The 11,921-nt window shown below is 41.3% G+C and overlaps 2 protein-coding genes across 2 annotated transcripts in view; one reads left to right on the top strand and one right to left on the bottom strand.

The window, feature by feature from the left end:
* Positions 1–109: 109 nt before the first annotated feature.
* Positions 110–11,921, top strand: part of srpra (SRP receptor subunit alpha) — a 14,010-nt gene continuing 2,198 nt past the window's right edge. Inside the window, exons 1-11 of the mRNA XM_008118248.3 lie at positions 110–368; positions 1,283–1,366; positions 2,058–2,221; positions 4,280–4,440; positions 4,732–4,894; positions 5,261–5,414; positions 5,629–5,735; positions 6,125–6,243; positions 7,039–7,125; positions 10,560–10,732; positions 11,447–11,660. Of these exons, the coding sequence (XP_008116455.2) occupies positions 243–368; positions 1,283–1,366; positions 2,058–2,221; positions 4,280–4,440; positions 4,732–4,894; positions 5,261–5,414; positions 5,629–5,735; positions 6,125–6,243; positions 7,039–7,125; positions 10,560–10,732; positions 11,447–11,660 (1,552 nt within the window). The 5' untranslated portion in view covers positions 110–242. The remainder of the gene's footprint in view (positions 369–1,282; positions 1,367–2,057; positions 2,222–4,279; positions 4,441–4,731; positions 4,895–5,260; positions 5,415–5,628; positions 5,736–6,124; positions 6,244–7,038; positions 7,126–10,559; positions 10,733–11,446; positions 11,661–11,921) is intronic.
* Positions 10,846–11,921, bottom strand: part of fam118b (family with sequence similarity 118 member B) — a 24,877-nt gene continuing 23,801 nt past the window's right edge. Inside the window, exon 8 of the mRNA XM_062960874.1 lies at positions 10,846–11,712. The gene's annotated coding sequence lies outside the window, so the exon portion shown is untranslated. The remainder of the gene's footprint in view (positions 11,713–11,921) is intronic.

Raw genomic sequence — 11,921 nt, 5'->3', positions numbered from 1 at the left:
AAGGCCCAATCAGAGCTCTCTCTTCTCAACCTCGCCCCGCCCTTTGAAGTGTCCGGTCCAATCGGGATGTCGCTGCTCGACGTAGCCCCGCCCACTGAAAAAGGGAAGCCGCTTCCGGCGGAAGTGAGGCCGAGTTTAGGACCTAACCTGACGTGGGTCAGGCAGTCGGGCTGGTTCCCCGGCGCCTCGGCCTGCTCTCGCCCTTTCCCGCGGGGCCCGGAGCCCCTCTCTCCTCCGCCACCATGCTGGACTTCTTCACCATCTTCAGCAAAGGGGGCCTGGTGCTGTGGTGCTTCCAGGGCGTGCGCGGCCCCGCGGCGGCCTGCACCGCCCCCGTGAACGCGCTCATCCGCTCCGTCCTCCTCCAGGTGAGGCCTTCACGCTTTGGAGCAGACTTGGGCCCTGCCTCCAGGTGTTTTGGACTCCCAAGTCCCACCATTCCTAACAGCCTGGGGCCCTTTCCTTTCCCCCCTCAGCCGCTTAAGCTAAATGTTCTTAATTGTAGCCTGCAATAACATCTCGGTTATTTGGTCGGACATCAAAATGCCTGAAATCTTATAATCTTTTGATGAATCTCTGCTATACTTTCCTTGTTGTGCTTTAATTGATTTAAATTCAACCATGTATTAATATATGTATGTGTTTATATCTCTACTTTGTTGCAAGGTGCCACAAGTCCCACTTTCAGGAGAAAGGAGGAAAATATATTTAAGAAAAATTATTGAGGTCAAAGTTTATATAGATTGAATTGCAGCAGAACACTTGACAGTAGCATTAAATGCTTGCAAACAGGTCTGGAAAAAAATTGGCACCTAAAGACTGGCCACTGCTTTGTCAACTTTGAAATATTTTTTTAGCCCAAAGAATTAGCACTGGTTCTACTGAACTGGGAGGAAAGTTGAAGCTTAATCTCTATAGCTCCTGCAATGTGAGAATTGACCTTTATATTTATTTATATTTATTTATTTATTTATTTCATCACTTCTATCCCGCCCTTCTCACCCGAAGGGACTCAGGGCGGCTTACAAAACTGGCAGAATACGATGCCAATATACAACAATACAAAAGAATAAAACTTAAGCAATTAAAAACAGATTTAAAATAATACAAAATACTTGAGCCATTCATCCACAAAACCTTGTACATAAACCTTAGTCCAGACCGCGTCGAAACCAACGAAACTTATTCTTTGAACGCTTGCTCGCATAGCCAGGTCTTCACTTTCTTTCTAAAACTCAAAAGGGAGTTTTAATCCTTATGAATATATTTCTTCTCTTCTCAGGAGCGAGGTGGCAATAATTCTTTCACCCATGAAGCCCTTACGCTGAAGTACAAGCTGGACAATCAATTTGAGCTTGTCTTTGTAGTAAGTGAACTCTTGTATACTTAAAGCTGTTAGAAAAAAAAGCTCATTTTCAAAATACTGCAAGAAAATAAACATCACTGGGATAAAGATCTTTCCTTTAATCATGGATGTATTGTTATTAAAGGTTCCAGAATGTTCTTTTTGTTTCCTGTGATTTGGAGTACATTCTACATAATTGACCGTCTTTGTCATCTTTGCACCAGACTTTGTCATAATACATTTTGTATTTGGATCATTTACCTATTTAGAAACACAACTAGGCTTTGATCAAGATCTGGCTTCTTTACTAATTTAATACCTTTGGATGTAGCAATAAATTAAAAAAACTGTCTTGGTTAAATACATTGCAATTGGGTTTTTGTAACCTTCTGTCCACATGAGTGGATAAACAAAGATGGAAGATTGTGCGATTATTGTTAAGTGCATCCAAACAAGCCAGGTTTATAAAGTAGATTTAAACCAAGCTTTGTTGGTTTATGAATCCTTGTTGGTTCAATTTCACTGAAATTAGATCTTGATATGGCAGGAAACATTTCCTTATTTATTAATGGAGATGTGGAAAAATGAACCTGGAAAGAGTGGATTGTGTGCTTGAGGTGTCAATTTCTGAACTAGAAATGGTTATTATTTGTGACCGTTATCAATCTGTGATTTGTGATTCTCTTTGTAACAATATCTGTTCTTCTTGTAGGTTGGGTTTCAGAAAATCCTGACTCTAACTTACGTGGATAAGTTAATAGATGATGTCCATAAGGAGTTCCGAGACAAATATCGAAATGAGTTCCAACAGAAGGGAACTCTTGGGATTCTCAATGGCACCTTTGATTTTAAAGAAGATTTTTTACATCTCCTACGGTAACAGGAAAATCATTTCATTAGTGAAGCTACATATTTCTTATGAGTTTGGAGGAAACTAATTAATTAAGCTTAGTAAGCATTGGTTTCCCAACTATAGCGAAGTTTGATTTACTGCATCCTGAAAATTTTGGATGGATCTGATCATGATTACTGTTTTGCAGTATGCACACTTATAACTCTCTGCTGGCTTTAGCAATGTTTGTTACAATCCCTAGGCTTTTCTATGGTGGAGTCTTTTTAAGTACAGTATGCTCCCATGTGGGCAGTTTCTTCCTTTAGGGGGAAAATACCCAGTATTTATAGCTAGAGAAGGCAAATCTCGGTGTATGCTGGGAAACAATCTGTTGAAAACTAAATCTTTTTTATAAAAACAAACTGGGTGTTTTTCAAGTGAATTTTTATCGGTGTTCAGTTCTCTGGGCCATATTCAAGAGGTGTGACTGATGGCATGCCCAAGCCTTTGGGAGAGCTATGGTGTCTGGCTTTACTCAGGGGCTATCTGTATACCTTCTGTTGAGATCAGGTCCCTTAACATAGAGGCACTTTAGGCAGGATGAAAGTTAACCAAAACAAGTTTACTGGAAACAGAAAGATCAAAGGGCTAACTCTACCCAGGTCTATGGAAAGATAACCCTAAACAATATGTTACAAATGGAGAATGTGTTAAATGCTGTCATCTTTTTGGGACTCTGGAAGTCTCTGATGCAAAGAATATGGTCTCCTCTTTGTGAAACTTGGGCTGGCCACAAGCTTCTGGTGTCACTGGGACTGGTGGTATATGCAGTTTGTACTGTACATGCTAAGAATGCCTGTTTGAATTGTTGGGGCCTAAAATTTCAGACAATATCCAGGCCTCAAACTCTGTAGCTCTAATACAGAAAAAAGGAAGGCCTCGCAAAAAGACTCTGTGAAGCAAATGGACTGAACCAACTGAGACTGGCCTCTAGGGGTGTTTTAAAGCTCCACCCCAAAACTAATACAATTGGAGGAATCTACACTATTGGGGAACCTAAACAGAGAGAACCGAAGCAAAGGAGAGGAAAGGCAGAGTCAAGACTTCACAGCGACCTTCCTAGAATAAGTCTCCTTGCCAATGTAAAGCTGTCTTTTTCATATTCAGGTTTATCAGTAAACAAAATGTTATACAAATGGGTTATGTGAAGCCTTGGGTTGTTACCTTATCTCTAGGGTCCAAATTTAAAATTTCTATTTGCCATGAAGAATGAATGGCAGTTCCTAATTGCACCAATTAGAAACATTGTTTTGTGTACAGAATTGTTAAGAAACAAGATTGTCAGATTAGGATAAATGAGTTTTTATATTCTGCTCTGTCATTTTTTTTACTAACTGCAATTTGCTGTGTTGTGAATGAAATGGGGAATTGTAGTTTATTTTCAGGTATAAATTAAAAATCTTCCTCTCTCATGGAAAGACTTGCTCAAAGCTTGCTTTAACACATTTGCATAACAATAAACTGTGGCTTGTTTTTTGTTTACTAAATAATCATGAAGGAGCAGGAGGAAATGCTAGAAATCTCCATCAGCAGTGGCTGCTAAAGGAAAGCAGCAGATTTAATTTTTCATTACAGTGTTCCCTCACTTATTGCTGGGGTTTGGTTCCAGGATCACCCGCAATAAGTGAAAATCCGCGAAATCTATATTTATTTTAATATTTATACATTATTTTAGTAGGTATACACTAGTTTGAGTCTTTATCAACCAATCGTGTGTGGATAAATCACCTCCTTCTCCTCCCGTTGCTGCTTGGGCTCCTTTTCTCTCCCTTTGGCTTCTCCTTCCTCCCTTCCTTAGGCTGTAAATTGTAATTTTTTATGATTTATAATAGTCTTTTAGAGTTTATTGAAAAACCGCGAAAAGTGAACCACGAAGTAGTGAGGGAACACTGTACACCTGTTTATGTCATTAACAACATGCCAGGCAGTATCTGAAAGTGAGCAGTTGAAGAAAGCAACAGAAGCAAATTACATGGAGAAAAGAATGTTTGGTATTGTGATAAAGGAGCAAACCTATGAAATGTATTCTTCTTTGCAACCAGGGATGCAGAGGAGAGCAGTAAAGTCCGAGCTCCCACTGCCATGAAGACTTTTGAACAGTCAGCAAAGTCCCAAAAAACAGTGAAATCTATGATAGAAAATCGAGGAGAGAAACCAAAAGAAAAAACTAAGAATAAGAAAAACAAAGGTTCCAAAAAAGAAGGTGAGTCAATGTTGCAGCTAATTGGTGATGTATGTGGGATCACATAGGTATTCCCAGTGGCTCATCCTTAATATTCCCAGTTGTTTGCAATGGGACTGTAGAGTGCATGTCTGTAAATGGATTATGCATCTTTATTCTCACTTTTTCTGCCATTTCCTTCCCCCTTCATTTCCTGCCCTTTAATCAGGATACCAAAAATGGCGTTGATCCCACTTGCCAAAGGTCTACTCTGCTAATTTTGAGCAAAAATTGTAGCTGGAAAAAAACCTGCCATGCTGTTTTCCCCCCCAGCTCCTGGAGGTGAAGCAGTTGCAACCCCCAAAACAGTCCCCAGTGTCAAGCAGGAGCCTGCTGCTGCAGCAGGGGACAGAGAGGAACTGACTAAGGATGAGATTCTGCAGAGGAACCGAGAGGAATTCTTCAGGAAGCGCATGAAAGTGGGAGAGAAGTCTAAGTAAGTGAGGCCAGTAACGGTGAGTTGGTGCACCTTTGCCTTTCCACCCAGAGATACTGAGCCTAAGGGGTTGCATCTCTGTAGATACATTTTAATTTTCCTTATGATCCAACCTTAATGCAGTGTTATGGATTCAAACATAGCTGGGTTCTCACTGCATTTGTAGCGTGAGGGGAGGACTTTGAAGGCCCAGGGTGCTCAGCTATCTTATAATTGGGTTGATAAGATAAGGAAATGAAAATCCAGAACATAAATTTGTGTGGTTAACTTTGCCTCGGCAAAGTTTCAGGTTGACCACTACAAATGACTTCTGCTATTTCCCGCGGCAGCTGAGTTTTAATGGAGTTTCTCTTCTGTCTTCCTTAGCAAGTCCCCAAAGCCAGATGCTCAGAAGGATAAGGGGAAGAAACCCAGAGTATGGGATCTGGGGAACTCAAATGCCAAAGTACTTGATTATAGCAACTCTACTTCCAATGGAAATGCAGACACTTGCCCCATGGAGGATTTTGATGCAGAAATGGTAAAGTATTCATAACACTTGGCATTATTTTCCTTCTTTGTGTGGGTAGATCTGGGAATAATATCTCAGGTGTTGAATGAAGTGGGCTGGAGCACATGAAAGCTCCCTGATGAAGGCATCATTCTTAAATGTCCCAACACTGTTTACTGTTTTCATGATAAAGAAGCTGACTGTAACTTGTGCTGCTTCTTGGTCTTCTTGTTATCCAATTCAGCTTGTCAGGGATCGCAACCATGAGCCTGGTCTTCTTCGTGAAATTGAATGTGAGAGTGAAGAGGAGATGGAAGAAGAGAAGGTGGTTCAAAGCTCCTCAAGCACAAGGTGAAGCTTCCATTCTGTATCCCTGTGCGTAAGTTGCTTTTTGTGAGAAAGAAATTAGTAGTTATATTTTCCAGGACTCATGTTTTGTTGTCAGGGAGCAGCAACCATGGAAGGAGTGTATTGAGTCCCTCCTCTTTGTTTGCCATTCAGCAGTTGTATTGTGTTAGGTATAGGTATACAAGCAGAAAATGATTCATGCTTTGTGTAGGGCTGGAAAGCACATTTGGAAAATTGTTTAAAAAATGGGTTTTAAGTGTTAAGAAACTAACAAGAAGAATCTTGGACTAATGAGAGATGCTTTGAAATTCAGGTCTTGTTCTGTTAAAACACGCATGTGGTGTTCTGTGCAGAAAAAAATGTGCTACCTACCCGTCTTTTCCTGTTTCTAGTGCCAAGAAAGGTGGTCTTGGGGGCATGTTTGGGATGCTAAAGGGCCTCGTGGGCTCTAAAAGCTTGGCCAAAGAGGACATGGACCCAGTACTGGAAAAGATGAAGGATCACCTGATTGGTAAGGATTTATGTTGGCTAGTCCTGGGGCCTTATAGGGTGGCAATTGATCCTAAGAGTTTCCCATTGATTCTAACAGTTTATGAAAAAGGGTCAAGGGGAAAACCCTCTAGTGAGCGTAGTTCCTAAGTTTTTGGAGGAATATAAAAAGGGCAGATAGTAGATTATGCCTAGCAGCAAGATTGACATTGTGCCTAATAGCTTGTTTGAAATAGCTTTGAAATTGCTTATCCTATTTTTGGAACACAGGATGCCCTGTAATATTCTAGCTAATCAGTTATCTAAAAATACATACTGAGGCTGGTTCTGGCTTTTATTGTTGTTGAAGTTATGTACCTTGAAGTGCACTCCAATTTATGACAGTCTCTTTAGGATATTCTTGGTAAGATTTCTTTCTTTCTTTCTTTCTTTTTTTTTTGATAAGTGTGACGTAGTCAAGGTTTCCCAGTAGGCTTTCATGGTTGAGTACATATATATGTGTACATATAAGGTTTTTTAAAAGTTATATACTTATTTGTAAACTAGAACTTTATGCAACATAAAACCTGTTACAGAATAATGAGATTATATATGTTTTGAAATAAATGCACCTCCCTTTGCATCTTCCTTTCCCCTACCTGTGCCAAACCAGTCCTTATGAGGTTAAAATACTATTTGTCCTTGTTGAAGGATGGATAAGATGTTAGAATTAACATGATAGTTATATTGGTGCACATAGAATAATTATTCAGATGGATACATGATGGGCTTTGCAATCTTAACTCATTGTTCTGGGATTTGTTTCCTCTTTCCCAAGCTAAGAATGTAGCTGCTGAGATTGCTGTTCAACTGTGTGAATCCGTTGCAAAGAAGTTGGAAGGCAAAGTGATGGGCACTTTTACTAGTAAGTGTCATTTCATTTTGAATACCTGAACCTCTATCCGGATTAGTCACTTCCAGGTTGGCAGTGTTACTTCCCTTAGAGATAAGTGCAGAACTCTCATGGATTCCACACTGCACTGAACCCTTGCATAGAAATGCACAACATGGATGGGACTGAACTTGACCCAAAAGCCACACTTGGAATACTCCTGTTATACGCACGACACAGAGGCATTTGTTATAGGGAGTCGATTTCCTGATTTGGTGTTCTTACATTGTAAACCTGCTCTTAATGCCATATGATCTGAAGTATAAATAAATTGTGTTGTCGAAGGCTTTCATGGCCGGGATCACAGGGTTGTTGTATGTCTTTCGGGCTGTGTGGCCATGTTCCAGAAGCATTCTCTCCTGACGTTTCGCCCACATCTATGGCAGGCATCCTCAGAGGTTGTGAGGTATGGAGAAAACTAAGCAAAGAGGTTAATATATATCTGTGGAAAGTCTAGGGTGAGAGAGGTCAGTGTGAATGTGTAGTTAATCACTTAAATTAGCATTGAAAAGCTTATCTGCTGTCTTCTTCCTGCCTCTGGGGCATCCTTTGTTTAGAGTCGTTAACTGCCCTTGGTTGATTCATGTCTGGAAACCCTCTGTTTTCAGAGTATTGCTTTTTATTTACTGTTCTGATTTTTGAGTTTTGTAATACTGGTAGCCAGATTTTGTTCATTTTCATGGTTTCTTCCTTTCTGTTGAAGTTGTCCACATGCTTGTGGATTTCAATGGCTTCTCTGTGTAGTCTGACATGATAGTTGTTAGAATGGTCCAGCATTTTTGTGTTCTCAAATAGTATTCTGTGTCCAGGCTGGTTCATCAAATGCTCTGCTATGGCTGATTTCTCTGGTTGAATTAGTCTGCAGTGCCTTTCATGTTCTTTGACTCTTGTTTGGGCGCTGCGTTTGGTGGTCCCTATGTAGACTTGTCCACAGCTGCATGGTATCCGGTAGACTCCTGCAGAAGAGAGAGGATCCCTCTTGTCCTTCGCTGACCGTAGCATTTGTTGGATTTTCTTCGTGGGTTTGTAGATAGTTTGTAGGTTGTGCTTCTTCATCAGCTTCCCTATGCGGTCAGTAGTTCCCTTGATGTATGGTAAGTAAATTTACAAGAAACTGAAACAAGACCCCACCAACAAAATCACCAGAAAAACGAACACTCTAATCAAGAACTCCTCCATTAACTTTGACATACGCCAACAGCTGTGCAAATCAGAAGCCCTCCCACCCAGGCTCTACGGACTCCCCAAAATCCACAAGGACGCCATCCCACTCAGACCCATTGTAAGTGCCATTGGATCGCCGACTTACAACCTGGCAAAATTTCTGGCTACACAGCTACAAACCCACATTGGGCTCACTGCACATTATATCAAGGACTCTACACACTTTATAGAAAAGATCAGCAACCTCAATCTAAGCACCAAGGACATCCTGATCAGCTTTGATGTGGTGTCCCTTTTTACCAAAGTCCCAGTAGCTGACACCCTCACACTAATCAAACAAAACTTCCCAGAAGACATCACAGCCCTGTTTCACCATTGCCTCACCACTAGCTACTTTCAGTGGGACACTGGATTCTATGAACAGAAGGATGGAGTGGCCATGGGGAGCCCTCTCAGCCCAGTAGTAGCAAATTTCTATATGGAATACTTTGAAAAACAGGCCCTAGAAACAGCACCAAAAAAGCCAACTGTTTGGTTCAGATACGTAGATGACACCTTCACGATTTGGAGCCATGGAGAGGAAGAACTCAGCAAGTTCCTGGACCATCTTAACAGCATCCACCCAAACATCCAATTCACCATGGAAAAAGAAAAGGAAGGAAAACTGCCATTTCTAGATGTTCTGGTCATCCGCAAACCCAATCAACAATTGGGCCACACAGTTTACAGAAAACCTACACACACAGATAGATACCTTCATAAAAACTCCAACCATCACCCAAGTCAAAAAAGGAGCACAATCAAAGCCCTGACAGACCGTGCACAAAGAATCTGCGAACCTCACCTCCTCCAAGGTGAACTCAACCACCTAAACTGGGCTCTACAGGCCAATGGATACTCCACCACAGACATCAGAAGAGCTGCAAGGCCAAGAACAAGCCATGAGAGTCAAGACAAAGATCCACCCAGAGGAAAGGTGTACTTACCATACATCAAGGGAACTACTGACCGCATAGGGAAGCTGATGAAGAAGCACAACCTACAAACTATCTACAAACCCACGAAGAAAATCCAACAAATGCTACGGTCAGCGAAGGACAAGAGGGATCCTCTCTCTTCTGCAGGAGTCTACCGGATACCATGCAGCTGTGGACAAGTCTACATAGGGACCACCAAACGCAGCGCCCAAACAAGAGTCAAAGAACATGAAAGGCACTGCAGACTAATTCAACCAGAGAAATCAGCCATAGCAGAGCATTTGATGAACCAGCCTGGACACAGAATACTATTTGAGAACACAAAAATGCTGGACCATTCTAACAACTATCATGTCAGACTACACAGAGAAGCCATTGAAATCCACAAGCATGTGGACAACTTCAACAGAAAGGAAGAAACCATGAAAATGAACAAAATCTGGCTACCAGTATTACAAAACTCAAAAATCAGAACAGTAAATAAAAAGCAATACTCTGAAAACAGAGGGTTTCCAGACATGAATCAACCAAGGGCAGTTAACGACTCTAAACAAAGGATGCCCCAGAGGCAGGAAGAAGACAGCAGATAAGCTTTTCAATGCTAATTTAAGTGATTAACTACACATTCACACTGACCTCTCTCACCCTAGACTTTCCACAGATATATATTAACCTCTTTGCTTAGTTTTCTCCATACCTCACAACCTCTGAGGATGCCTGCCATAGATGTGGGCGAAACGTCAGGAGAGAATGCTTCTGGAACATGGCCACACAGCCCGAAAGACATACAACAACCCTATAAATAAATTACTTATTTACTAAAAACAGTTCTGGAGTACAAAGAAATTTCCCCCGCATTATTATTATCATCATCATCATCATCATTATTATTATTACTACTACTACTGCTACTACTGCTAAAGGCAATGCTAATCCAGAATTGAGATGGCTTATAGTGGAAGCTCTAAAAATCACTGAAAATCTACCCTGGTCATGTGTCCTGCTTGTTAATGATAGTGTAGTAAAATCCCCGAGTCTTTCAAAGTGACAATTAGGACCAAAGACTGGATGAAGATGTTCGGAAGATCAGGCCTTATCTAGAGGGGAAGAAGGTTTCCTATTCACTAAACAGGACGTATCCTATTCTACAGAGGTTTCATCTTGCTCTGCTTAGACAAAGCTGCCTCTCTACAAAGAACTTGTTAATGTTGGAATGGCAGGAAGAGATTTGACTTCTTTGATCACAGTTTGCTTCCAATTTCCCAGCGGTGACTTCAACGGTCAAGCAGGCCCTCCAGGAGTCTCTGGTGCAAATCCTACAGCCCCAACGTCGCGTGGATGTCCTGCGTGATGTGATGGATGCCCAGCGCCACCGCCGGCCCTACGTCATCACATTTTGCGGTGTCAATGGAGTGGGGAAATCGACCAATCTGGCCAAGGTATTTACAGGGCCTACATGTGGGTGATATAGATAGTGTGAATCTAATGGGACTCGGACAATCCATGATCTAGTTATGGGTCATTCCATGGAGATAGTGAGAGGAAGCCCCAGCCCTGGATTAATAGATTTATTTTCTTGTTACTATGTGTTTTATTTTTCTCCTATCAATTGAAAATGAACAAAAGTGTCTCCAAGGTTTCTTGAGTTCTTCAGTACTGCATATTTTAACTTTGGCAGCTAGTGGCCCACTTTCATCTTAGGAAAAAAAAGTAGTCAACCCATAGATTCTCACTAAAATCTTAACTTCTACAGTATTCCAATAATTACATAGGTGGCACCCCTGAGATATTTTCTTTGTCTCAGCATGTTTTTTCCCCACTTATTCATGAGAACATTTCCAGACTAAAACATCTTGGCCTATTTTCAATAATAGAATCATGTTTCTTTTCCACATCCAGAGTCTTTTTTCCACATCACATTATTATAAGCAGACCTTAAAGGTAACTACAATTTGAAAATCAAGCCAAAATCTACTGGATGTTATCACTCCTTTTGGCATCTATTTTTAATAATTCCCTTTTATATCTTTATGAATTATATCCCTCATCTTTGGCAATGCTTGCAGTGACTAAAAGGAAATGGGAGACAATATGCAGAGGGCCATAGGTCAGTTGGATTTCTTTATGGAAACATTCTTCCTCTTCTTCCTCAGATTTCATTTTGGCTCATTGAAAACGGGTTTAGTGTCCTGATTGCTGCCTGTGATACATTTCGAGCTGGAGCCGTGGAGCAGCTGCGGACTCACACCCGCCGCCTGAATGCTTTGCATCCTCCAGAGAATCACAGCGGCCGCGTCATGGTCCAGCTCTACGAGAAGGGATATGGAAAGGATGCTGCGGGCATTGCCATGGAGGCCATTCTGTATGGTAAGGCCTCTCTCTTGGCGTTGGATACGCTCCTTTCCCAGGCTGCAAAAAGCTAAAGAAACAGAATAGACGTGAGAGATGCGAATCCCTTCCCACACCTATGTCTCATTCCTCCATGTTCTTCTATTGTGGTTTGGAACGGTGTCTGACCAGCCATAAGAGGGAACTGAAAGGGACTTCCAGATAGGTTGTAAGCACTGCTTAGATGTTGTGCATAATGTGTGGTCAGCAGAACTAATAAATTACAGTCCTATTTCAGCT

This window comes from Anolis carolinensis, unplaced genomic scaffold (assembly GCF_035594765.1).
Source record: "Anolis carolinensis isolate JA03-04 unplaced genomic scaffold, rAnoCar3.1.pri scaffold_8, whole genome shotgun sequence".
NCBI lineage: Eukaryota > Metazoa > Chordata > Lepidosauria > Squamata > Dactyloidae > Anolis > Anolis carolinensis.
Note: the sequence above shows the minus strand (reverse complement) of the source record. Positions and strands in the feature narration are given on the sequence as shown.